The sequence below is a fragment of the Panthera onca genome, chromosome E1 (assembly GCF_046562875.1).
Source record: "Panthera onca isolate mPanOnc1 chromosome E1, mPanOnc1 haplotype 2, whole genome shotgun sequence".
In the NCBI taxonomy this organism is placed as follows: domain Eukaryota; kingdom Metazoa; phylum Chordata; class Mammalia; order Carnivora; family Felidae; genus Panthera; species Panthera onca.
Genome location: NC_138352.1, coordinates 988861 through 1011034, shown reverse-complemented (window position 1 = coordinate 1011034; position 22174 = coordinate 988861). Strand labels below are relative to the sequence as shown.

At 56.0% G+C, this 22174-nt stretch overlaps 1 protein-coding gene across 2 annotated transcripts; it reads right to left on the bottom strand.

The window, feature by feature from the left end:
* Positions 1–1289: 1289 nt before the first annotated feature.
* Positions 1290–22007, bottom strand: ACE (angiotensin I converting enzyme). 2 transcript variants are annotated; one of them, XM_060645753.3, is made up of 25 exons: positions 21626–22007; positions 20862–21029; positions 20169–20265; positions 19285–19428; positions 18635–18826; positions 17959–18056; positions 17366–17538; positions 16755–16978; positions 16256–16400; positions 15857–15955; positions 15514–15636; positions 14959–15170; positions 14144–14280; positions 12597–12755; positions 12285–12372; positions 9945–10088; positions 9599–9790; positions 8147–8244; positions 7772–7944; positions 5656–5879; positions 5197–5341; positions 4852–4950; positions 2539–2661; positions 2005–2192; positions 1290–1811 (listed from the first exon to the last, which is right to left on the bottom strand). In XM_060645753.3, exons 1-25 carry the CDS (start codon positions 21899–21901, stop codon positions 1582–1584), a joined length of 3951 nt encoding a protein of 1316 aa, XP_060501736.2. In that variant the 5' UTR covers positions 21902–22007; the 3' UTR covers positions 1290–1581. The 2 variants fall into 2 exon arrangements, with proteins under 2 accessions (XP_060501736.2, XP_060501738.2); XM_060645755.3 differs by lacking the exons at positions 14959–15170; positions 15514–15636; positions 15857–15955; ... (7 more) ...; positions 20862–21029; positions 21626–22007 and adding an exon at positions 14418–14915.
* Positions 22008–22174: the final 167 nt, after the last annotated feature.

Here is a 22174-nt window from a genome sequence, read left to right as displayed (position 1 = left end):
CGCCTGATTGGCTCGGTCAGTTAAGTGTCTCAGGTCATGATCTCACAGTTCGTGAGTTCGAGCTCCACATCGGGCTCTCTTCTGTCAGCACAGAGCCTGCTTCAGATCCTCTGTCTCCCTTTCTCTCTGCCCCTCCCCCACTCGTTCTCTCTCTCTCTCTCTCTCTCTCTCTCTCAAAAATTAACATTAAAAAATTTTAAAATTAAAAATAAAATACGTACTGAGAAAAAAAAGTGGAAAGATATACAGTAAAACCTGGGATGGTAGGTCACTCGTTCTGCGAGTGTTCTGCAAGACAAGCAAACATTTGTAATAAATTTTAACTTGATAAATGAGAGATGTCTTGCAATACGAGTAGTACATGATGCTGAATGTCACACAATCACAACAGAGCCAATGGTTCTTGAACTTCACTTTGATATATGAGTGCTTTGGATTACCAGCATGTTTCTGGAAAGAATTATGCTCGCAAACCAAGGTTTTAATGTATACCAAAATGTCAGTGGTGCTTTTCTCTTGGTGTTGATATAAAGGGCTTTTATTGTCTTTATAGTTTTCTGTATTTTCCAAATTTTCTGTACTAAACATGTAGATAAAAGTTATAAAAATGTCCCTCAAAATGCTACTTCCTCAAGCCCACATTGACTTTTTGAGGGAAGGCTCAGGGTGAGAGAATGAGCTTGGGGGAATGGGAAGGGGTGGCCTCTGGAAGTTAATCCCTGTGTGACTGCTAGCTCTTGCCAAGCTCCAGCATTTAGGGCCCTTCTCCATCTGGGGCGAAAAGAGTCTAGCCTTGGACCCCATGGGCAATACTCAAATAGCTCTGTCCAGTCATACAAGTAGACACGGAGCTGGTGCAGGCAGCCTGAGGTGACCAATGCGGTCAGTTCTGCACCCTCACTGAGTCAGACACGGGCAAGGCGCTCTCCCCCTGGGACCCGGAGGAGAGACAGAAGTCTTCCATCTAAAGGACCTGCCATTTATGGGAAAGCTGGGGCAGGGCTCCCGAAGCACGTGGAAATGGAAGGCCGGAAGCCCAGAATGTCTGCTCCCTCCCCCGTCTTCTTGGGTTGGTGCCGAGGCTGGGCAGGGGCTGCTGGCCACGGCGGGACATTGGCTGACTGCCTGGGCTAGGGGCGGGTGCTGGGGCCAGAGCTCCAGGGCATTTTCCCAGGCTCTTCTTGGAGGAGGATGAAGATGTCCAGTGAAGTGACCCACTTGACTGCCAGGAGGTGGGAGAGTGTCCCAGTCCCTGTCCCTGGCTTCCCTATGAGGGACACAGACTCAGATGGGGGAGGCAGGTCCTTTAATTGTATTCACAGAGAGACTGGGAGGGGGCTCCATGTTAGGTGGCCTGCTGCCCAGGGACTCGGGGGCAGGGTCCATGGGTGTTTGCGGTCTGGAGGGCAGATGGTCAGTACGGGACTCTAGACATGGTAGTGGGGAACAGGGTGGGAGGAGGGGGGCTGGCTGAGGTGAGCCTCGAGAGGAGCAGTGGGTCCTCTGCCCACGCCCCCACGCCCCCGATCTGGTCTCTTGATGGCAGAAGCTCCCCGGCAGGCCCAGCCCAGCCCGGTCATCTCAGGAGTGCCTCAGCTCCACCTCGGAGCCAAACTGGGGCCCATGGTGGGGCTGGTGGAGGCTGTGACGGCGGATGCTGAAGAGCCGCTGGGTGAGGACCAAGGTGGCCACCAGCAGGGTTACGCCCAGGAAGAGCAGCACCCACTGGCCCACACGGGCCTGCTGCTCCTCCAGGTCCAGGCCCAGGAAGTTGATACGGCCGTTGCCTGGGACGGGGCCTTCTGAGTGAGCTGGGCAGGGAAAGCAAGGAGAGCAGGCGATGGGCAGGCTGTGGGCAGGCAGTGGGCAGGCAGTGGGCAGACGGATGGGCAGGGCTGGGGCTTGGTTAGGCTCGCTTCCCTGTTCTTGCTCTGAGGTCAGACTGCAGTCTGCCTGAACTGGGGAGGGGGCTGGCCTGGGGCTGAGGGGGATGGGGTGTGGTACCAGAGTTTGGTGTCCAGTTGTACTGAGGCCAGCCCAGCTTCTCCCCGTGCCGCCCATTTTCAGTGAGAAGCCAGTCCAGCAGCGGCTTGAAGTAGTTCATCATGGCGGACGCAGACATGTTGGTCTGGCCTGTGATCAGCTTCATGGCTTCTGGCCATGGCTTACTGAAGCCCAGTTTCATGGCATCCCTAGGGGAGCACCAGAGAAGGGACACAGAGTCAGTCAGAAGGACAGGTAGGGAGGCTTGCTGCTCCTGCCCCAGCCTAATTCCCGCCTTCCATGTCCCCTCTTCTGGCCTAAACCTCCTTTGGGATTGGGAGGGCTTGAGCAGGTCTTGGGGTAGGGGATGGGAATGGGGGAGGGATGGTTGGGGCCCAGAGGGCTCTAGTTCCCCATTGGGGTGGCACATTAAGGTCTGGCACAGGCTCCACCTGGGATCCCCAACCCAGACGCCAAAATGGCAGGTTTTCCCAGAAAAGCCCCACTGGGGTCAGAGCATGGGAAATGGTCAAAAGAAAGCCAGAAAAGACTCACGCCAGGCGCTTTCCTGCCTCCTTAGACTGGTAGATGTCACATGTGTGCAAGGGGCCCTTGTGGCCAGCTGCCTGACACAGAGCCTCGTGGAACTGGAACTGAATGACAAAGCCGACAAAGTACCTGGAGTGGAGGGAAGCATGGTGTGGGGTGGGGTGGCTGAGGACCTGTGCCACTGAGCCCCAGTTGCCCGTCACCTTCCACTGCAGCCCGGGTGTTGCAGGGAGCTCACCCTCTGGTCTTTAGGGTCTTCAAGGCTCCCTGTTCCCATGCCTCCCACCCGAGAGGCTCCTTCCACGTCTCGGGAGGACCTGCTTTGAGGAGCTCTGGGGATCACTCATGGGTGAGGAGGGTCAGGGCAGAGCCCTTCAAAGATTGGGCAGTTGCTTCTGAGGCAGTAAGGTCTCCATCCCTGGGGTGTATGCAAGTAGAGGCCAGGTGTTGCCTCAAGAACCACGCTTCTGGCAGGGTGGTTTGGGCAGGGAAGCCAGCCCAAATGATCCCCTTTATTCCAAACAGCAGGGATTCCCTGGTATAAATCTGCAGGTCAAAGCCAGAGCCACCTCTGCACTTGGTTCAGAATGTCCCAAACCAGCAGCGCTGGCCTCCCACTTTGAATGCTGGGCATAAGCCATGTGCCACTAACTTTCCTGGCATTTCTTAAAAGTGCTTTGCCAAGTTTGTTGGTCAGAATTTGGAATGTGTCTCCTTTGCCCACCCCTGCCCTGGAGAATTATCTACTCTAAGCTCAGAAGCTAACCATTCACTTGGGCCTGGCTTTCACATGAAAGTGAGTGCCAGCTTGCAAGCTGGGAAACCAGTGGAGAAGGAGATGGTAGCCCTCCTCACAGGTCATCCTGGTACATTGTCCAGGTTGGGCCTGTTCTAAGGGCCCTTGGATCCCCCTTGGTCCCCTGCCCACAGCTGCTCTCTGGAACATCTGAGAAGGCTTTCTCTCCTTTCCTACACAGTGGGAACACAATTCACCTGCCCTACACTTCTTTATTAGGTCCTGACTATATGCTGACATCATGCCGGGTGCTAGGTTGGGAAGGTGGGCACCATGAGCATGAGCCCTCCCCCACTGGGCTTCCAGGAACCACAGGTGGCAAGGGCTGGAAGTGACCAGAGCCCTCCTGGGACAGCCCTCCTTGCCCTCTGCCTTGCCTCACATGCGGCCTGGGCTATCTGCAGGTCAGGGACACACAGACCCTCCCCTCAGATGTCCCCAGACCCTTCTCTACCAGGAGGGTCCCAGACCCTATAATTACCCTTCCTAGCCCTCAGTAAGTGCTCTCCTGCAGCAGGCAGAAGGGAAGGGCTGGACATGTCTACACTCTGGCTACGTGACTCACAGCACTGGTGTGTTTACATGTCCCAGTTAAGAGTGTAACTTCAGGGGTGCCTGGGTGGTTTAGTCGGTTAAGCGTCCAACTCTTGGTTTTGGCTCAGGTCATGATCCCATGGATTTGTGAGTTCAACCCCCACATCGGGCTCTGTGCTGGCAGCACAGAGCCTGCTTGGGATTCTCTCTCTCTCCCTCTCTGTCTCCCCTGCCCCTGCTAATGCTGTCTCTGTCTCTCTCAAAATAAATAAATAAAAACTTTTTAAAAAGAATATAAATTCATACTAGTGCGTTATGGCCACCATTTCCTGATCATGATCTATATTGGACAGTATGTTGAGAAGTTAAGTTCTGCTACAATTTTGTGAAATCTGCTACGATTTCACAGGTGCAGAAACTGATGCTCACAGACACTGAAAAATTTGCTTAAGGAAACAAAGAAGCGGATACAAGATTTGAACCCAGTTCTGCCTGACCCTAGAACCCAGTTCTGCCTGACTCCATGCCCCTGAGAGCATAGCCTCCCAGTCCAATTGGGTCTCTAACCCTAGTTTTAGTGTGTAGAAGGTCTTCCAGGTATAATTCCAATTATATCACAGGCAATATGTTGAATATATATTAAAGAAATCACAATCTTGTTTAAAAACAAAACAAAACAAAACAAAACAAAACAAAACAGTGCTTAGCTCTAGCCATGGGTCATGGGTCATGGTTAATAATGTTAACTATCCAACCAAGGTCTTGTAACCATTAGCCAATTATAGTAGAGTTTCTGTTTTCAAATGCCTGGAGGGTAGAGGCTCTCATCACATCAAAAGTGTGAAACAACAATGAGCCTTGGTGGCAGGTAAGTGGCCTAGGCACAATGTGCCATGCAGCCAGGCCTCCCAGGTCACCGAGACAGGTAGCTCCCCACAGGGCAGTAACGGCACTTTGAACATTGAATAGCCTCCTCCCTTCCCCTTTACCTGATATAAGGCACACTTGAAGGAACGTGGAATTTGGCTCCTGGGTCAAAGTCCCCTTGAGCCCGGGCCACTGGGGGGCAGAGGCCCTGGTACTTTAGCCTGTCAAGGGGAAAGATGTTGGAGGGAGGGTTTGGGGAGAATAAAGTCAGGAAGAGTTGGTATTTTTGAGGTGAAGGGTGAACCTTGCCCCGGGGGTTCCACTGGACAGTCCAGATTCTGGTGTGCTGTGCCTCTGTGCACAATCACCCCCTGTGCACCTCATCACTTACACACACACTCACATATACAGATACCCATGGAGACACCCCCCCCCAAACCCACACCCCCACAAGATCATTCTAGAACCTCAGGTTCCACCACTCTTGGTTGTAGTTCTCCTTGGTGATGCTTCCATCAAATACCCTCCAGCGCCACTGGTCGACGAGGTAGCTGAAGGGGACAAAGGCGATCTTGTCGAGTGCCATCTTCATCAGAAAATTGATGTCTTGCTCTGCCAAGGGAAGGGAGCCTGGTCACCAGATCTCTGCCTGCCTCCTGCCACGTCCCAGTGGCTCAGCCATGTTGGGTGTGCGGTGGGTGGAGAGGGGAGGAGTGGGCTCTGTGCCTTTCTGGGTCTAGCGACCTGCCTCTTGGGCTGGTATGGGAGTTCCATCCTCCCGGCTCACCCTGCTGGTGGCCTCCTTATTCCCCACTGTTCTGTCCCAACCTCTGCCTATGAGCCATCAAGTCCCCTCTCCCAGCCTCCCAAGCTCACTGCCCCTTCTTAGTCCCTCTGCCCACCAGGACTTCCCATTCCTCTCTCACCATAGCCGCCACCCTCGCTACTCAGCAGGTTGATACTGTGGAGGTGCTTGGGGGTAGACACTGAGAGGGCCAGCACATCTCCAATGGCCTCGTGAAAGCCAGGGTTGGCACCCTCCCGGAAGGTCACAGGCAAGTCCTTGTACTGCATGAAATACTGTATGTGGCCCATTTCATGATGGGCCACCACCAGGTCCTCCATGTTCACAGTGGTGCACTGCTTGATCCTGGAACACGGGGGGTGGGGCAAAGGGACCCGCTGTCCTTACTGCATACAAAGCAGACCCCCATCAATGCTATATGCAGGGAACACAACTTTATGGGAAGGAAAACCAAAGGAGGTATGGAATGAGCCCGAGAAGGAGGGAATCGGAGGGTCAGAAGCCCGTACAGCATGGTCATCCAGGCCATTCTTCTGCTTCCAGCTTCTCTGAATCACTCCAGCCCTCACTGCCATGCTGTTTTCTGACTGTGCAAAGTACTTGCTCAAAAGGCATAACTGAGGCTTCGCACTCAATTGTGATTAGCGCAGAACTTTCTAGAATGTGGATTCTGTGTTTTTCATGCACACATTTTGTCTCTTCCAAGACTTAGGTTTCCTGAAGGGAACAACAATTATTCTGAGCTTTTCTACATCCCATGTGCCCAACACCAGCAAACACATTCACCCAGGACTTTCGTGGTTAGGGCTGAAATGACATCTACAGAGCTGTCCACATCAGAGGCCCAACCTCACCCTTCATCTTTCCTCATTCTCTTTTGTGAGCCGATCAAATTCTCCCTTGGATATAACCAAAACCCTTCAGTTCAGTTGACCACATTTTTCTGCCACTGTATTGGGATGGGAAGAACCTCCTGGCATCCTGGTAACACCGAGGTTGGGGTCTGCCCACCTTCTCCTATGATTCCCCATACAAGGAAAACTCCCAAGAGAGTTCTCAACCCTCTGATTCTGTACATCCGTCCCTACAGCTGCAGTCCTCATGCCTTTGAAGGAAGGGCCCAAGGATAGGCAATCCCGTGAACTCTGGCTGTTTTGTTCTAGTCTCTCTGTGTCCACTCTTACTAGAAGAAACTTCATCAATAGTGGCAGATCATCTTTGCCACTTCTCCCAAGAGGTGGGGTCTTCTTTTCCTTCTTTGCATCTGTGACTTGCTTCAGCCAAGAAAATGTGGCAGAAGTGACTCTGTGCCAGTTTTGGATTTAGCCTTTAAGAAACCAGGCTGTTCTTGCTTTCTTTCTGGGGGATGCCGACTGCCAGTAAGAAATCTGACTGCCTGACTGTCATACTGGGAGGAAGCCCAAGCTAGCCTGTAGAAAGATGGTCCCACCAATCCCCAGCTTCTCCAGTCATCCCAGTCCGAGGACCCAACATGTGAGTACAGAAGCCAAATGAAGCTTCCTGTCCCAGCACGTGCCACATGGAGAAAAACTGAGGTACCCAACCAAGAGCCAGAACCAAGGCTCCAGACACATGGCCCCACTGAGCTACACCAGCATCTCCAGCCATCAGAGCTACCCCAGCTGAGGTCTCCATCATTGCACAGCAGGGACAAGCCATTTCCACTGCATGTTGCCTGCGCTCCTGACTGATAAAACCACAAACATAAACAAATGGTTGTTCTATGGCACTAAGTTTTGGGGTGGTTTGTGCATCTGTCTATGCAGCAATAGACAACTGTCCTCCAATGAAGGCAGCTTCTGAGCCTCTGCCAATGGTGAATATGGATCTGTGCCAAGCCCCCCATGTTCTCATGTACCTGTCTGTGTCAAGACACATGCACCCAGGAAGATGGCCTGCTGTAGGCAGAGGTCACTCCAGAACGAGGGAAGGCTGGGAAGCTCTCACAGTGCTCACCTAGCACTGGGACCTTGGGCACTAACCAAGCTAGTGAAGCTGGTCAGTGCTTGAGAAGACCCTCACCTCGTAGACAAGGCTCCCCTGCCAGAAGCCAATGGCCAACCCGAGGCCAGGCCCAATGCTCTTGACCTCTCATGCGAAGCTCTGGCCCCTGTACTTGTTTCTGCTCACTCTGGCTGAGGGGACAATAGTGGAAGCTGTACTTGGTTCATCTCCTTGCCCACTGATAAGGTCCCCTGGCTGCAACCTGGACACACCTGAAGTCCTTGCCATTGTAGAAGTCCCAGGCAGAGGCGTGGCACACTACTTCCCGCCCGTCAGTCGGCTTTTCTAGCATTGACTTGTTCCAGAACTCAAAGGGCACAGGCAACAGCCCCAGGGAGGTGAAGAAATTGTCCGCTTCCTCAAACATCCTTCTGGGTGTCCAGCCCTACAAGCAGAGGGAGCCCTGCCAAACCTGGGGCCTCTGGGGACAGACTGTGTACTGCGTCAGGGTGGGGGTTAGGAGAGGGCTCAGCCAGAGGGAATTCCTGAAGCAGAGGCCTTCTCCCACCAAGGCAGAGGTCTCCCCTCCCTTGTGCCTTGGGGTTGCCCTGGAGGAGCAGAAATGTGATGAGGGGCCCAGTGCGCACCTGCTTTATCATGGCCTCTGTGGCATCTATCTTGGGGGCTGAAGGGAAAGGCACCACCAAGTCATAGATGTTGGACCAGGTCTGAGCCCACATGTTCCCTGGAGGCAGGGAGGGGAAGAGAAGGCAGACAGAGGAGAGAGAGATGTTATTTCTTACACTCAACACCATCACCCATGGAGAAGGAACCAGATCCCAAGCCTTATGATCACAAATGTATCCCGAGCACCTGCTATTTGCAAACCGTGCTAGGATTTGACATACATTGTTTTTAGCCTGCACATCCAGCCCTGCTTTGAGTGCCAAGGGCTGAGTTCTAAGCCCCAGCTCTGCCCCCACTCTGGGGGCCACTTGGGCGTAATGCCTCCTTTTCCTGGGGTCTGTGTTTCTCAGTCATCGAGCTGATATCCGCTCCCACATCCTTGATCAAGGATGGCTGGTGTCTTGGGCTACAAGGACCCGAGAGACTGAGCAGGAACTAGACCCAAAGCTGGATGAGTTTCTGGAGTCTCCCTCACAGTTGGCAAATGGTCTGTGGCCCCGTCTGGCCTCTCTGCTCATAGTAACGAACCCCCCAGGGATGTGTTCTCTGTGGCTCGACAGGGACAAGAACCTGGTGGCCTCCACTTTGCTCTAGTCCCTGCCAGACCTCACTGTCTTCCACTGCCTACTTCATTCATTCAGGGCATTTGAGTTTACAACCCCTGAAAAAATGAGGGTTCAAAAGTTGGGATGGATCTACACTCTCAATATTCTCTGTTCTCCTAATTCCTCTTCGCCTGAGTGTTGTCCTTCTAACTCCCTACTGCTACTTTTTCCATCTGTCAGAATCTCTCATCTTTAAAATTTTTTTTTTTTTTAATTTTTGAGGGAGAGGGTGAGAGCACACGTTTGAGCAGGGAAGGGCAGAGAGGGGGACACAGGATCTGAAGCAGGATCTGTGCTGATAGCAGCGAGCCCGATGCAGGGCTCAAACCGTGAGATCGTGACCTGAGCTGAAGTTGGATGCTTAACCAACTGAGCCACCAAGCCTTCCCAGAACCTCTCATCTTTCAAGGCTCTGCTCGTGTGCCACTTCCTGGGGGGGGTGCTCACTTCTCATTCCCGGCCCCTTCCTCACCACCCCTGCCCAAGCATCATGGGTCATATGGTCTCCTGCGATGATATTATGAATTCTGTCACTGCTCCACCCGTGGCGACCTGCACCGAGTGGCTCTGTAGCAAGTGTGCTAAATGCAAGCAAGGGGCTCGTCTCCCCAAACCCAGCTGCCACCCGGCCCCGGCCCCGGCAACATTCCCTCCAGCCTCACACCCTCACTCCCTCCACCCGATACACCATCGTAGGATCCTGCCCAGCCTGCCCTCTGCCATGTGGAGAGCACCGGCCCCACCTTTCCTCATCTGTGTCTGTCCCCCACCCCGCACCCCCACCCCAGGCCCAGTCCTTGTGCTCACCCAGCAGGTGAGCTGGAATGGGGCCCTCCAGGTTGATGTGTTGGGGCCCGTAGTGGCGGTGCAGGGCCCGGCGCACGTAGGCATGCAGGTTCAGGTAGAGCGGCTGCAGCTCCTGGTAGAGCTGCTCCAGGTCGCGTTCCAGGGTTGGCATCTCGTACATGGCTCTCCAGGAGTCACCTGCATCTTCGTAGCCTGCAGAGGGGGCACAGGCTCTCTCAACACCTGACCATTCCCTGAGCACCCTCTGCCCCGCCCCCTCTAGGACCTCCCTCTCACCAAGGTTAGGGGCTCAGAGGACCCCTCTGAGGGCCCCAGAGAGCCCGAGATCTTGGCCAGAGGGACTCACCATTGAGCTTGGCAGCCTTGTTGGCAAGTTCCACATATTTGGGGAAAAAGGGGAGGATTGCTCTCCCCACCTTGTCTCGCCAGCTCTCCCAGGCCCACAACAGATCTTCATGTTTCCGGGACGTGGCCATCAGATTCGTCAGATCTGGGGGGCGTGGGGGGTAGTGACTTGAGCCTCCAGCCCTGGGCTCACCTCCCACCTCCTATAAGGTGATCTTAGTCATAGGAGTTTGGAACTCGGATAAAATTGGTGAACTCACATCAAAAGGCCTGTACAGGCAGTGAGTCTAGTGAAATGGGAGAAAGGGCGGTGCCAGTCCTACAAAGACTTACAGGGCGGGTGGCCCCAGGGCCACGCTGCCCGCACACCACCTCAGGGTTGCAGCAGCCTTGTGAAGGGTGCGCGGGTTTGCACATCAGCGTTTTGGTGACATGGCGGGTCCCCCCAGCCAGGAAGTGGCCCAGCCAGGCACAAACGCAGACTCCAGGGCTGCTGCTCCCCACTGATTCCCTGCAAACCCCTCTGTGGGAGGGACAAATGGCTTGGCCGTCACAAGACCTGAGTTCCTATCTAGTCATCCACTGACCTGAAAATTACCTTGCAAGTCCCGGAACCCCCCTTCCTTTCCCTACCTTTAAACATTTTTTATTTATTTTTGAGAGACAGAGAGAGACGGAGTGTGAGTGGGGGAGGGGCAGAAGGAGAGGGAGACACAGAATCCGAAGCAGGCTCCAGGCTCTGAGCTGTCGGCACAGAGCCCGACGTGGGGACCGAACTCACAAACTGTGAGATCATGACCTGAGTCAAAGTCGGGCGCTTAACCGACTGAGCCCCCCAGGTGTCCCTCCGTATCTTTAAAATGGGGATAATCCAGCACTCATGGGGTGTAAAAAATCAAAAGGAAGCACGAGGCCCCTGAGCAGGGAGTGAGCCTTGTTGGTCGCTGAGTCCTCACAGGGCCCGGGCACCTTTCGCTAACGGTTAGTGAACCGGACTGAATAAAAGGATTGCTGTGAAGACAGTACAGAGAGCCATCCCAACATCATCAGGGAGCCCGGAAGTCCTGGGTCTGTGTCCTGTCAAAGCCACGGGACTGTGCGTGTTGCCTCCTCAACATAGATTAAGTGGAGCTGACACACACCTCTCGGAGCTGGGGTGAGGACGGCCTGAGCTCATGTGTCATTTTGGAAGCCTCACACAGACCGATGGTGGCTTCTCTTTCTGCCCGAGGACAGCATTTGGGGTCCCCCCACACCTCACTGACTCGCGTTCTCTCCGTTTCAGAACGTGCTTCATGATATCTACTTCTCACAGAGAATAAAGTACATCCAAATTAGTTCTGTTTAGGGAAAAAAATGTATTTTGAGAATTTCACCTCTGCCCTCTGCCGCTGCGAGTATTCTGTTTCGTTGCTTCTTAGTTTCACTAATGGCAGTGCTCTGACGGCCCAGGCCTGGGTTAGGAGGCTAATTGACGGGGGGAGGGAGGCTGAAGGCTGCGCTCCCTTTAATGGTCTTCTCCGTAAACATGCACATACACATGCAGGCACACATATGTCTCCGCTGTGCTTTGCGTGCATACCCATGTATACAAACCGTAGGCCAAACCCTGTCTCAGGAAAGCCTTCTCTTTCTCCTGTTTATTTTCCATTTCCCCTTCTATTTGTCATTGTTCTAATGTGGGAGTTGGCAGGAGGGCCAGGAAGAGATGGTTTCTGGGTAGCGATTCCTCAGGAGAAGAATGTTTAAGCCTCTGGCTCCCCAGCCCTTGGGAGGGTGAGTCAGGAGGGAGCAAAGGACATATCTGTGTGCAGGTACTTGGGTGTCCAGGGTGAGGCTTCCAAAAGGGAGAAGGTAAGAAGCACCAGCCAGTGTGGAGAGAGAAAGGGGACAAGCGAGAGCTGGTCCACTCCTTCCGGCAGGAAGTGGCTTCTCTGAGCTGTGGCTTTGGTTTTAGGGGGGAGGTGGAGGGTGGGGGCCAGGGAAGGTGGGGAAGATGTGGACAGGGTGGAGGAAGGAAGGTGCTTAGAGTTACTATCCCTAGTCGGGCATCTAAGCACTTGGCACACAAATCTGAGGTACCTCCTACTCTGAAGGGGAGAGCACACAGAGGAATCTAGGGGGTCCCTAGAGGGAGCAGATGGGCAGACGGTCCAAAGGAGGGTTGTGCCCCATCTAAGTGGTGGCAGAGAACCCCCTGGGGGAAAACAGAGGAGTGAATCTCCTGGGCGCACGGACCCCATGAGTTAGGAGACCCTGACCCCCCTTCCATGGGCCAGCACCCCTAACACGGTCAAGCCCAGCATCCCCACCCTCCCTCTCGCTCCCCACATGCCCTCACCAGGCTCCAGCTGCAGACAAGTGCCATTGGCGTGGCACACAGAGGCCACGCTGTAAGTGGTTTCCATGTCCAGCAGGATCTGGTTGTACTGCAGGAGGAAGAAGAGAGGCTGTACCCCTTTGCTACCCGTTCTGCCCCAGGCGACATCATGGGCAGGGGGCACTATGGAGCTGGGGGAGCATGTAGGTGCACGTCAATGTGGCAGATGTCATGACACAGAGGAAGAGGAAGCAGCTTGAAGGCCAGACCCCGAGCTAGGACCTGGTCCTGACCTTGGATCTTCCCCTCCCTGCTCCGCCACAAGCCACATACCTCCTCCAGCTCCTTGGCAGGCAGTGCTGCCCGCTCTAGGTCCTGAATCTTCTTCAACATCCGCTTAATGCTGTCATTCTGGAAGCTGGTCATATCAAACTGCCTGGCCCAGGTGCCGAACTTCAAGGTGTGGTTTGCCATCTGTATGTTCTTCTGTAGCTGAAGGCACAGGGGGAGAGTGGACCGTGGCATGAGGCTCAGGAGCTCTGGAGTGGCCTCTGAGAAGGAGGTGCCATAGGGGGAGCAGAAGGGACTGAGGGGTGCAGTGAGGGGGCAGTTTTATCAAGTCCGTTGCCTTTGCCGCAAAGACCCTCTTCAACCTGGACTGTCTATAATGTCCTGGATGCAGTCCGTGCCCCTCAACAGATAGCCATGGTCACGCAAGACCTATCCTGGCAGGGGAAAAGCAGGGGAAGCCCACCCTGTGTCTTGTTAGCAGACGGACAGGTTGGCATTAGTTCTGTGGCCTCTCTGAGCTTTAGGGTCCCATGTGTAAAATGGGAATAAGATCACTGGTTTTGCAAGGTTACCGAGGAATAAATGAGGCAGCAGATGTAAAGCGCCAAGGAACTGTGGATAGCACACACAATGGTCTTCAAGAAATGCTAGTTCTTGGGGCCCCTGGGTGGCTCAGTCGTTGAGCATCTGACCTCGGCCCGGTAATGATCTCGCGGTCTGTGAGTTTGAGCCCCGTGTCAGGCTCTGTGCTGACAGCTCGGAGCCTGGAGCCTGCTTCACATTCTGTGTCTCCCCATCTCTCGGCCCCTCCCCTGCTTGCACTCTGTTTCTCTCTCTCTCTCAAAGATAAACAAACGTTTCAAAAAAAGAAAAAAAGAAATGCTAGTTCTCGGTGGCTCACCTCGGTATAATCTGCACTCACCACACAGGTGAAGAGTGGAGTGAAGGGAAGCTAGTCCTTGCTGTGATGGCAAACAGGGACTTTCAATCTACAAATCCACCTTTACTGTTACTTATTTATGTACAAATCATTTTTAATTTTTTTTAACATTTATTTATTTTTGAGAGAGAGAGAAAGAGGGGGGCGAAGGGGAGAAAGAGAGAGGGAGACAGAATCCAAAACAGGCTTCAGGCTCTGAGCTGTCAGCACAGAGCCCAATGCGGGGCTCGAACTCACGAACTGTGAGATCATGACCTGAGCTGAACTTGGCCACTTAACCAACTGAGCCACCCAGGCGCCCTTATGTACAAATCATTCTATTGCTAACAACAGACTGCTTGTTAATCAGAGACAACTTCTTTAGGCATTGAGCATTTACCCACCCAAATCTGAAGTTGAGTATTATTTTAAATATTTCCTCTGGATTTTTCACAAATCCTGACAGCCTCCCTACACACACACACACACACACACACACACACACACACACTGAGTGTGTGGGGGGGAGGGGGCAGCTGGCTCTGTCTTCGGTTTTAAGGATTGGTCCCTGGGAGGAGGAGCAGGCACATGCGGTGTGTGTGTGTGTGTGTGTGTGTGTGTGTGTGTGTGTGTGTATGGGGGGGAGGGGGGACATGGACAGGGTCCCTACCAGGATCTTGCTGGCCTCTGTGGTGATGTTGGTGTTATAGTTCCAGTTAGCCTCAGCATACTCATTCCATATCACCTGGGATCTTCGGTCATATTCCTCCACAAACTTTCTAGCCTCCACCTCATCGGTCACCAGGCCTGTAGGACAGAGTAGAGGCAAACAGACAGGCCTCCCCTTGCCCTCTGCTGCGGGTGGGCCCAAGCCTGCCACTGTCCCTGCCTCTCCCTCCTCACCGGCCCCCCCAGGCCCCGCCCCGCCCCCCAGCCGGTCCCACTTGGGTTCTGGGTTGTCTGGCTGCTGGTTGTTGTCTGGCGAGTTGTTGTCTGGCTGCTGGTTGTTGCCTGGCTGGTTGTTCCCTGGTTGGTTGTCACCTGGTGGGTGGCCTCCTGGCTGGGGACCAGCATGGGGTGCCCACAGCAGAGCAGGAGAAGGAAGAGGCTAGGCAGTCCTGGAGCAGCCCAACCTTGGCCCATGGCCGCAGGAGAGCAGAGCCCTGTAGCCACAGTCCCCCTGGCCAATAAGAATGGAGCCTGCAATGTGACCTCATAGAGCAGTGTGCCTGCCAGCCTGCCCCCAGGGAGGGGCCTCAGATCTGGGCACACCCTCTCTAGAATGATGGGGAAGAAACATACCTGTCCGCCACCCCCCCGTCCCCCGCCCAAACCAAGCTGTGATGAGCAAAGGCCCTTTAGGGCAGGGCACCGGGGTCCAGCTGGGAGCAGCTCACCAGGAACCAGGAACCAGGGGCCTGTGTCCAGAGCCCAGAATCGGAGAGTTGCTTTAGCACCCCACCCCACCCTCCATCAGGGCTTTACCAATGTCCTGTGGGTAATTGTGGGGTACTGGTGGCCGCCACTGGTATTCCGGCCACCCCAGCACTTCGCCGTTGCGCTGATTCTGCTCCTGCAGCCACCGGCTGACCGGCTGGAAGTAGTTGAGCAGAGGTTGAGCATCCAGTGTATCTGAGCCAATCGCCTCCTTTAGCACCTCCTGCCAGGGCCGTGAGGAGCCTGACCGCAGCGCCTCCCTGTCAGGCAGAATGGGCACGGTGGGCACAGGGGGCACAGACCAGCATCCAGTACTGGTCCCTGGCCCACCTCTGTCCCCCACTGGCCTGCAAGAACAGCAACATTAAGATTCTGGGGAACCAGGAGCTCTGGGAAGGGGACAGGGATGTTGTCTCGTCCCATGCTAGCCAGAAGGCCCACTCTGTAAATACTTGCGAGGAAGGAGGGGGTGGGAGGGAAGAAAGTCTCCCTCTGCCGGCAGGGCCCTGTGACTTTCCCATGAGCAGCCAGTTGCCTTTTAGACACATCTTCCTTCCCCCTCTCCCCTCACCTCCCCCTTGCCCTCTTGATCCCCCCACACACCTGAGCTTGGCCCCCGCCTGGGTGGACTGGTAGATGTCGCACTTGTGCAGTGGGCCTTGGTGACCCGCCTCCTTGCACAGGGCTTGATGGAACTGGAATTGCAGCACAAAACTCACAAAGTACCTGCAGGTACGGGCTGGGTGTTAGGGGGGATGGTGGGGGGGGGGCCCTTGCCCGGGCACCATTCAGCTCCCCACAGGGCAGAGGCCAGACGGGGGAGAAGGGAAAACCAAGCCTGGCTCCAGGGAGAGGCCCACTTAAAATTCCAGGCTCACGGGGGGCCCAGAAGAGCATGGGGGACAAGCCCTGAAAACTGGTAGGGGTTGGGGGGGGGCAGTAGTACCTGATGTACGGTGTTACATTTGGGACATGAAACTTAGCTCCGGCATCAAAGTGCGTTTCATTTCGGGCAATTGGAGCACAGATTCCCTGATACTTGGTTCTAGAAGAGGATTGATAAATTGTTTTAGGATGTAAGGATTGCATGAAGGCTATTTTAGCCTTTGCAAAAAATGCTGTTAAGCAGGCATTCCCACCTTTCCCACGGGGGCCATCCCTTCCCCTCCTGGTGAATTGGGGAAGACTTCTTGGAGGAGGGAGTTTCAGGCAGGACAGAATGTATGGGGAAAAGGGTGAGGCGGGGTGGGGGGGGCGGTGTGATGGAGGCAGGAGGCTCCTGGTTGTCCAGGAGAGTGGGGAGGGCCTCTTGGGATTAGGCCTTTCCTGATTCCCCTTTGCTCACCGAAGATACCACCAGTCAAAGTTGTAGCGGGAAGGAGGGGTTCGCCCACTAAAGACCCCCCAGCGCCACTGGTCCACCAAGTAGCCAAAGGGCAGGAAGGCAATTTTTTCCAGTGCCATCTTTAACAAGTAATTGATGTCACTTTCTGTCGGAAGAGGAGATGAGAAGAGAGGTCAGAGGGAGATGGGGGTCCAGCTAGGGCAGGGTGGGCCTGGGCAGGAGCCGGCGGGAGCCAGCAGGTGGAGGGGCTGGCAGATGCAGAGAGAGGAAGGCTGGCCTTCAGGACCATGGAGCCCTGCTTGGAAGAGGGCCCTTGGGCAGTGTCCAGGTGGGACTCGGGGTGGGCTGTGAGGCTCCGGGTGGATCCCCAAACCTGCCTGACCTGGGGCAGAGCGGCAGAAACAGGAAGGGCAGGTGGGAACACGGGCAAGTTGAGTCCTGCCGTGGGATGGAGTGGGGTCTGGGTAGGGCCGGGCCGGGTCCTCTCCACCCCCCATACCCATGTCATTGCTGACATTGTCCAGCAGGCCAATTTTGTACAGATGTTCAGGAGTGGAGACGGAGAGCGCCAGCACATCCCCGATGGCCTCGTGGAAGCCAGGGTTGGCCCCTTGGCGCAGGGAGACAGGCTGGTCCTTGTACTGCAGATAGTACTGCACGTGGCCCATCTCGTGGTGCACCGTGGACAGCTGGTCCATAGTGACCCGCGTGCACTGCTTGATCCTGGGGCAGGGAGATGGCGAGGGTGAGGGTGAAGGACAGGGCAGGGACTAGAGCATGGGGAGGCTGGCCCCTGAGGGAAAGGGACCAGGTGGGCGCTGCCCTGGGCCTTGAAGGAGCTGGTGGAAACATACGCATCCTTTGCCCTGCCCCAGCCCACACTCGGGCCTTTGTCCTCCATTCCAATGTACAGAGTTGCTCCCCGGCAAAGCTGCTAAGGGAAGGCGGCCTAGACGGTCTCATATGCCCAGTGGCCTTGGAACAGACCCAGTCCACCAAACAGTGTTGGGACTGGGGTAGAGGTTGGCCTGGGAAATGGCTTTCCTGTGCCCAGGCTGCCCACCCTTCCTGAAGCTCCAGAAACCCCCCTTTTCCCTCCCATGTCTAGACCTGAAGTCTTTCCTGTTGTAGAAGTCCCAGGCAGAGGCGTGGCACACCACCTGACGCCCATCGGTTGGTTTCTCCAGCATGGACCTTGTCCAAAACTCAGGAGGCATGGGCAACAGCCCCAGGGAGGTGAAGAATTCCTCTGCCACTCGGAACATGTGCGTAATGTTCCAGCCCTGGTTTGGGGGGGTGGTGGTGCAGGTCCAGGTCAGGGACCAGCAGAGGGAGCTCACTGTGGCTGCCCCAGGGGCGGGTCTAAGGGTCTCCCACCTAGATTCGCTCCTTGCTCGTGAAGGGCATCTCTGCTCTGTGGCCTCCCTTCCCAGAGGCAGGGCCCCTACTAACCATAGTGGATAAACAAAAGTAGACGGCTGCTCTCACCCCACCTGTGGGATCCTGGAAGGAGGGGCTGGCACCTCACCCAGGACACAGACCCCAGATCACTGCTTGTACACACACTCAAGGCTGCTGCTATGTAGAAAGGGCAGGACTGAGGTCCCTGCCCTACCCGTCTCTCTCACATGACTTCTTCCTGCCCTTCTCCCCGTGTCTGACTACTTCTTGCTGCCCCCACCCTGGCCTGACTCGAAACTTACCTTCTTCACCATAGTGCTGGTCACGTCGAGACTGGGCTTGTTAGGAAAAGGCACCACCATATCATAGAGGTTGTCCCAGCTCTGGGCCCACATGTCCCCTAGACAGAGGAGGGGAGCCAGATAGCTTAGTTCCCTGCCTGCTTCCCCATATGTGCTGCTGGGCAGCTATCTGGGTCCCTGGCACCTGGGCCCTGGGAACTCAAGGGTAGCCTGCTCGGCCGGCTGAACCAAGCATTTTCTAGATCAGTCCCACTCAGACTCCTGAATGCTCCAGGATCTCTGGGGTTGGCGGTGTGAGCCCACATGATGCTGCTGGGGTCCTTCCTGGTGGTGCCGGGGTCCCTGCCTCCCAACCCTGAGGCAAGGCCACTGGGCTTGCACCCTGGGGCATAATCTTATCCCTTCCCCACTGGATGCAAAGTCTTCAGTGTGATTCCTAGCTCTGCCTTTTGCTAGTTCTCTGCCCTCTGCCAAGTCATTTATGCACCTCAAACTTCAGAGTCACTGTCTGAAAAGTAGGAACAGTAATGGTGATGAGAAGGGCCGCCTGCTATATGGGGTCATGGGGTGAGCTACGTGGGCTCGTGTGTGAGAGTGGACAGGATGATGCTCTAAAATGTGAGGCATGAGGAGGACAATCCATGGGACATGCATAGAGGCAAGGCAATGCCCTTACCCAGCAGGTGAGCAGGGATGGGTCCCCTGAGGTTGATGTATCTGTCCCCATATCGGCGGTGCAGCGCACGGCGGACATAGGCATGGAGGTTCAGGTAGAGGGGCTCTACTTGATGGTAGAGGTGTTCCAGATCCTCCACGAAGGTGGGTGAGTCATACCAGGAGCGCCAGTAGGCCCCCGTGTCTGAGAAGCCTGGTGGAGGGGGCAGGGGTGGTATTGGGGTGCAGCTCAGGTCCCAGGCTCTGGCACTTCCATGCCCAGCTACTTCTTCGCCATTCTCCCGGCCTGCGGCCCGTGTATCCGCCAGCTACTTAGAAAAGATGGCCTGGGGACCACTGCTCTGTGATTTTCCAACTAGGGGTCATTCCAATTCTAGCTAAATAGATCCCGGAGAGGCAAAGACGAGTGCTGGGGCTCTGAGGTGTGACAGGAGAGGCAGGCAAGAGGGCCAGTGTGAGAGCCAGGCAGCAGCCCAGAGGAAGGCAGATGGGGCTCGAGCTGGTTCTGTGCGACCTTGGGTCAGTGTACAGAGTCACTGCAACACTTACTCTTTCTGGGGTTGGGCTCAGTGGGGACAGTAGATGATGGGAGAGCACGTTGCTGTCTGGGAAGGGCAGTGCTCACACAACGGATGGGGTGGGTAAACTCACCATCCTGCTTGTAGGCCTCATTGCTGAGGGCAGTGAAGTTCTGGTACAGGGGTTTCAGCGGGATGCCCACAGCATTGTGCCAGCCCTCCCAGGCATAGAGCAGCACGGAGTAGCTTCTTGATATAGCCATGATGTGGGTGAGCTCTGAGACACAGGTGAGTGGGGTCAGGTGCTTCCTTTGAAGGCAGCGACGGTCTTCAATAAAGCACCCATGCTGGTCTTCACCATCTCTACCTGCTTCCTCAACATCATGATGCCCCCAAAGCCAAGGGTTGCCTATAGGCTGGGTGGGATGGGACTGGGAGCTATACAAAGAGAGCACCCAAGAGGGGCCCTTGTCCCTAGGAAAGGGAGGTGGACAAAAGGAGGACATCCAGAGGCCAGTTCCAGACAGACTCTTCATGGCTCATTGGTTACAGTGGCTAACCTCAGGCTGCCTAGTGGATGGAGTAGGGTGTGGGCGGAGAATAGGAAGGTATAAGCAGAAGTCACAAGGGTCTAAGGCCTGTGGAGGGCTCTTGGGAGACTGAGAGGATCCATAAAAGGGAAAACCAGGCAGCCAAGAGGAAGGCTAGTAGGGATGGGAGAGGCCAAAGAACGCATGGGGGTGGGGGTTGGGGTGGGGATGGGAGCTGGAGGCTGGAGGTTTCAGAAATCAGATTGCCCAGAGAAGCAAGGGTGCGGGGGCATCTGACAGTCCAGCCTCAACTGGAGGTCAGCGCCTTTGGGTTTGGATTTACCCACTCCCTCCACGGCCCCTCCCATTAAACATACCCTCTTTATGGGTACAGCAGGGCTGCAGGGGTGGGGTGGGGTGGGGTGGGGTGGGGTGGGGAAGGGCCGGGAACCCCCAGCAGAGAGAGATAGTAGGGACAGAGCCATACCTGGGTCCAGGGACCAGCAGATGGCAGTCTTGTTGGGATAGTAGCAGACCTTGGCCGTGGAATAGATCCTGTTCATGTTGCTTAGCAGAGAGTTGTACTGGGGAGTTAGAGTTGAGAAAATGTTAGTAGTGAACAGCTCCCAGAGGTAGTGTGGCTGCCCCCTCCTCTTTCTGCTAGGACGAAAAGGAGGCCCAGAGAGGGGATGTGGCTTGGACAAGGCCACTCAGTGGCACTCAGGGCACTTCTGATCACTAATACACTGATTCCCCTTCCAGTGGAGGCAGCCTGTGGAGGTGGAAACAAGTGTCCTTAGAATTTGGGATGGGGTTCAAGTCCAAGTTCAGCCACTGCCTTGCAGTGAGGGCAAATCCCTCTCACTCTCTGGCCTGATGCCTTCTCAGTCCTCCTCAGTCTTTCTAAGGAAGCCCATTAATCCAACCAGACTATGGAGAAATTTTGAAAAACCCCTTTTCATCTGTTTACTTGAATTTTGCTTTCTATACCCTATCTCCAAGGAAAATCAATGTTTCAGGAAGCCATTCTGTGCTTACAGAGGCTTCCCCTACAATCAGGGTGCATACAGATCCCAGGGTCCCTCCCTGCCAGGCTCTTCCCCACCACCACCACCACAGTGCAGCACTGGAAGGCACACTGGCCATTTCTGCCTCCACCCCTCAGGTCCACCAGGCCCACCTGCTGCCGCTTTGCCACAGGCAGGTTGGCAGGGCCCAGGGTGCGCACACCACTGATGACCCTTCGCAGGATCGGGTCACTGAAGTTCTGCCAGATTGGGTCATACAGGTCCTTAGCCTTCTGGCCCCAGATCTCAGCAAACTCCTGGTTGAGCAGGGCTGCTTCCTCCTATGGGCACCAGAGGGGATACAGGGGAGGCCATGGCACTGGAGAAGGGTTGGAAGACCAAGGGCGCCTGGAGACTGGGGCTTGCGGGAGCACTGCTCCCTCCTCTGGGGCCTTCGGGGTCAGGAACTGGGGGCATCTGCCTAAGGTGGGCAGTGGAGCAGAAATTGGGGCTAGAAGAGAGGCAGGTGGAGGAGAGGGTAAATAGACAGTGGTGAGCAGTGACAGGAACAGGAGACAGGGGTAGGTTTCGGCTACAGAGGATGAGGACCCAGAGCAGAGTGGGCACCCTCAGCGCAGACTGCCGCTGACCCAGCCCGAGGTCATCCCAGGGAGCTGCCACCTGGGGGGGTAGGGGGGGTGGGTCGAGGTCGGAGGAGCCAGCTTTATCCATTTGGTTCTTGTACTGGGCACCCACCGCGCGTCTGATGGGGCGGAGCGGGGCTGGGGGCGCGGGCGGGTTCTCACCTGGTCCCCGCGGCTCAGGGGTCGGGGGCGCGCGCCCAGCTGTGACTTCCCGCCCCCCAGCGCCCGGTCGCAGGCCTGTGATTGGGCGTCCGGGCCCCGCCCCCGCCCCCGCCCCGGGCCCGCGCGCCCACCTGGAGCCGCGCGTTCTCCTCTGTGATGTTGGTGTCGTACTCCCAGCTGGCGACCGTGCTCTGGTACATCACCAGCTCGGCGCTCGAGTTGAAGCTCTTCACGAAGAGCTGCGCCCCGGCCTCGTCGGCGGAAAAGTTTCCGGGATGCAGCTCGGGGTCGAGCGCCAGGGCGGCGGGCGGCGGCGGCAGCAGCAGCGGCAGCGGCAGCAGCAGCAGCGGCAGCAGCGGCAGCAGCGGCAGCGGCCCCCGCCGGGGACGGCCCGACGCGGCCCCCATGGCGCGGTGCGCGGTGTACGACGCGGAGCAGCCCCTTCTCCCGCGCCGCGCCCGCCCTGCGGATTATAAAACCCCGCCGCCGCCTTCCGACACACCCCCACCTCCCCGCCCCGCAGCGCTTCCTCCTCGGCTCCAAAGTCCCCCAGCCGCGGGCCTAACCGAGCGGGGCGGGGACCGACGCTTCCTGGCCCGCCCGGGCAGGGGCGACTGGCCGGGGAGGGGCCAAGGCGGCCCCCTGCGAACTGCAGCCGGGGGCGGGGGGGGGGGGGTGGT

Excerpts from the sequence above, each read along its gene's own strand:
- ACE (XM_060645753.3), bottom strand. The coding sequence starts at position 21,901 with ATGGGGGCCGCGTCGGGCCGTCCCCGGCGGGGGCCGCTGCCGCTGCTG. Across the intron at positions 20,266-20,861 it reads CTGTGGCAAAGCGGCAGCAG|TACAACTCTCTGCTAAGCAA; the intron begins GTGGGCCTGGTG and ends CTAACTCCCCAG. Across the intron at positions 12,373-12,596 it reads CTGCCAAGGAGCTGGAGGAG|TACAACCAGATCCTGCTGGA; the intron begins GTATGTGGCTTG and ends TTCCTCCTGCAG.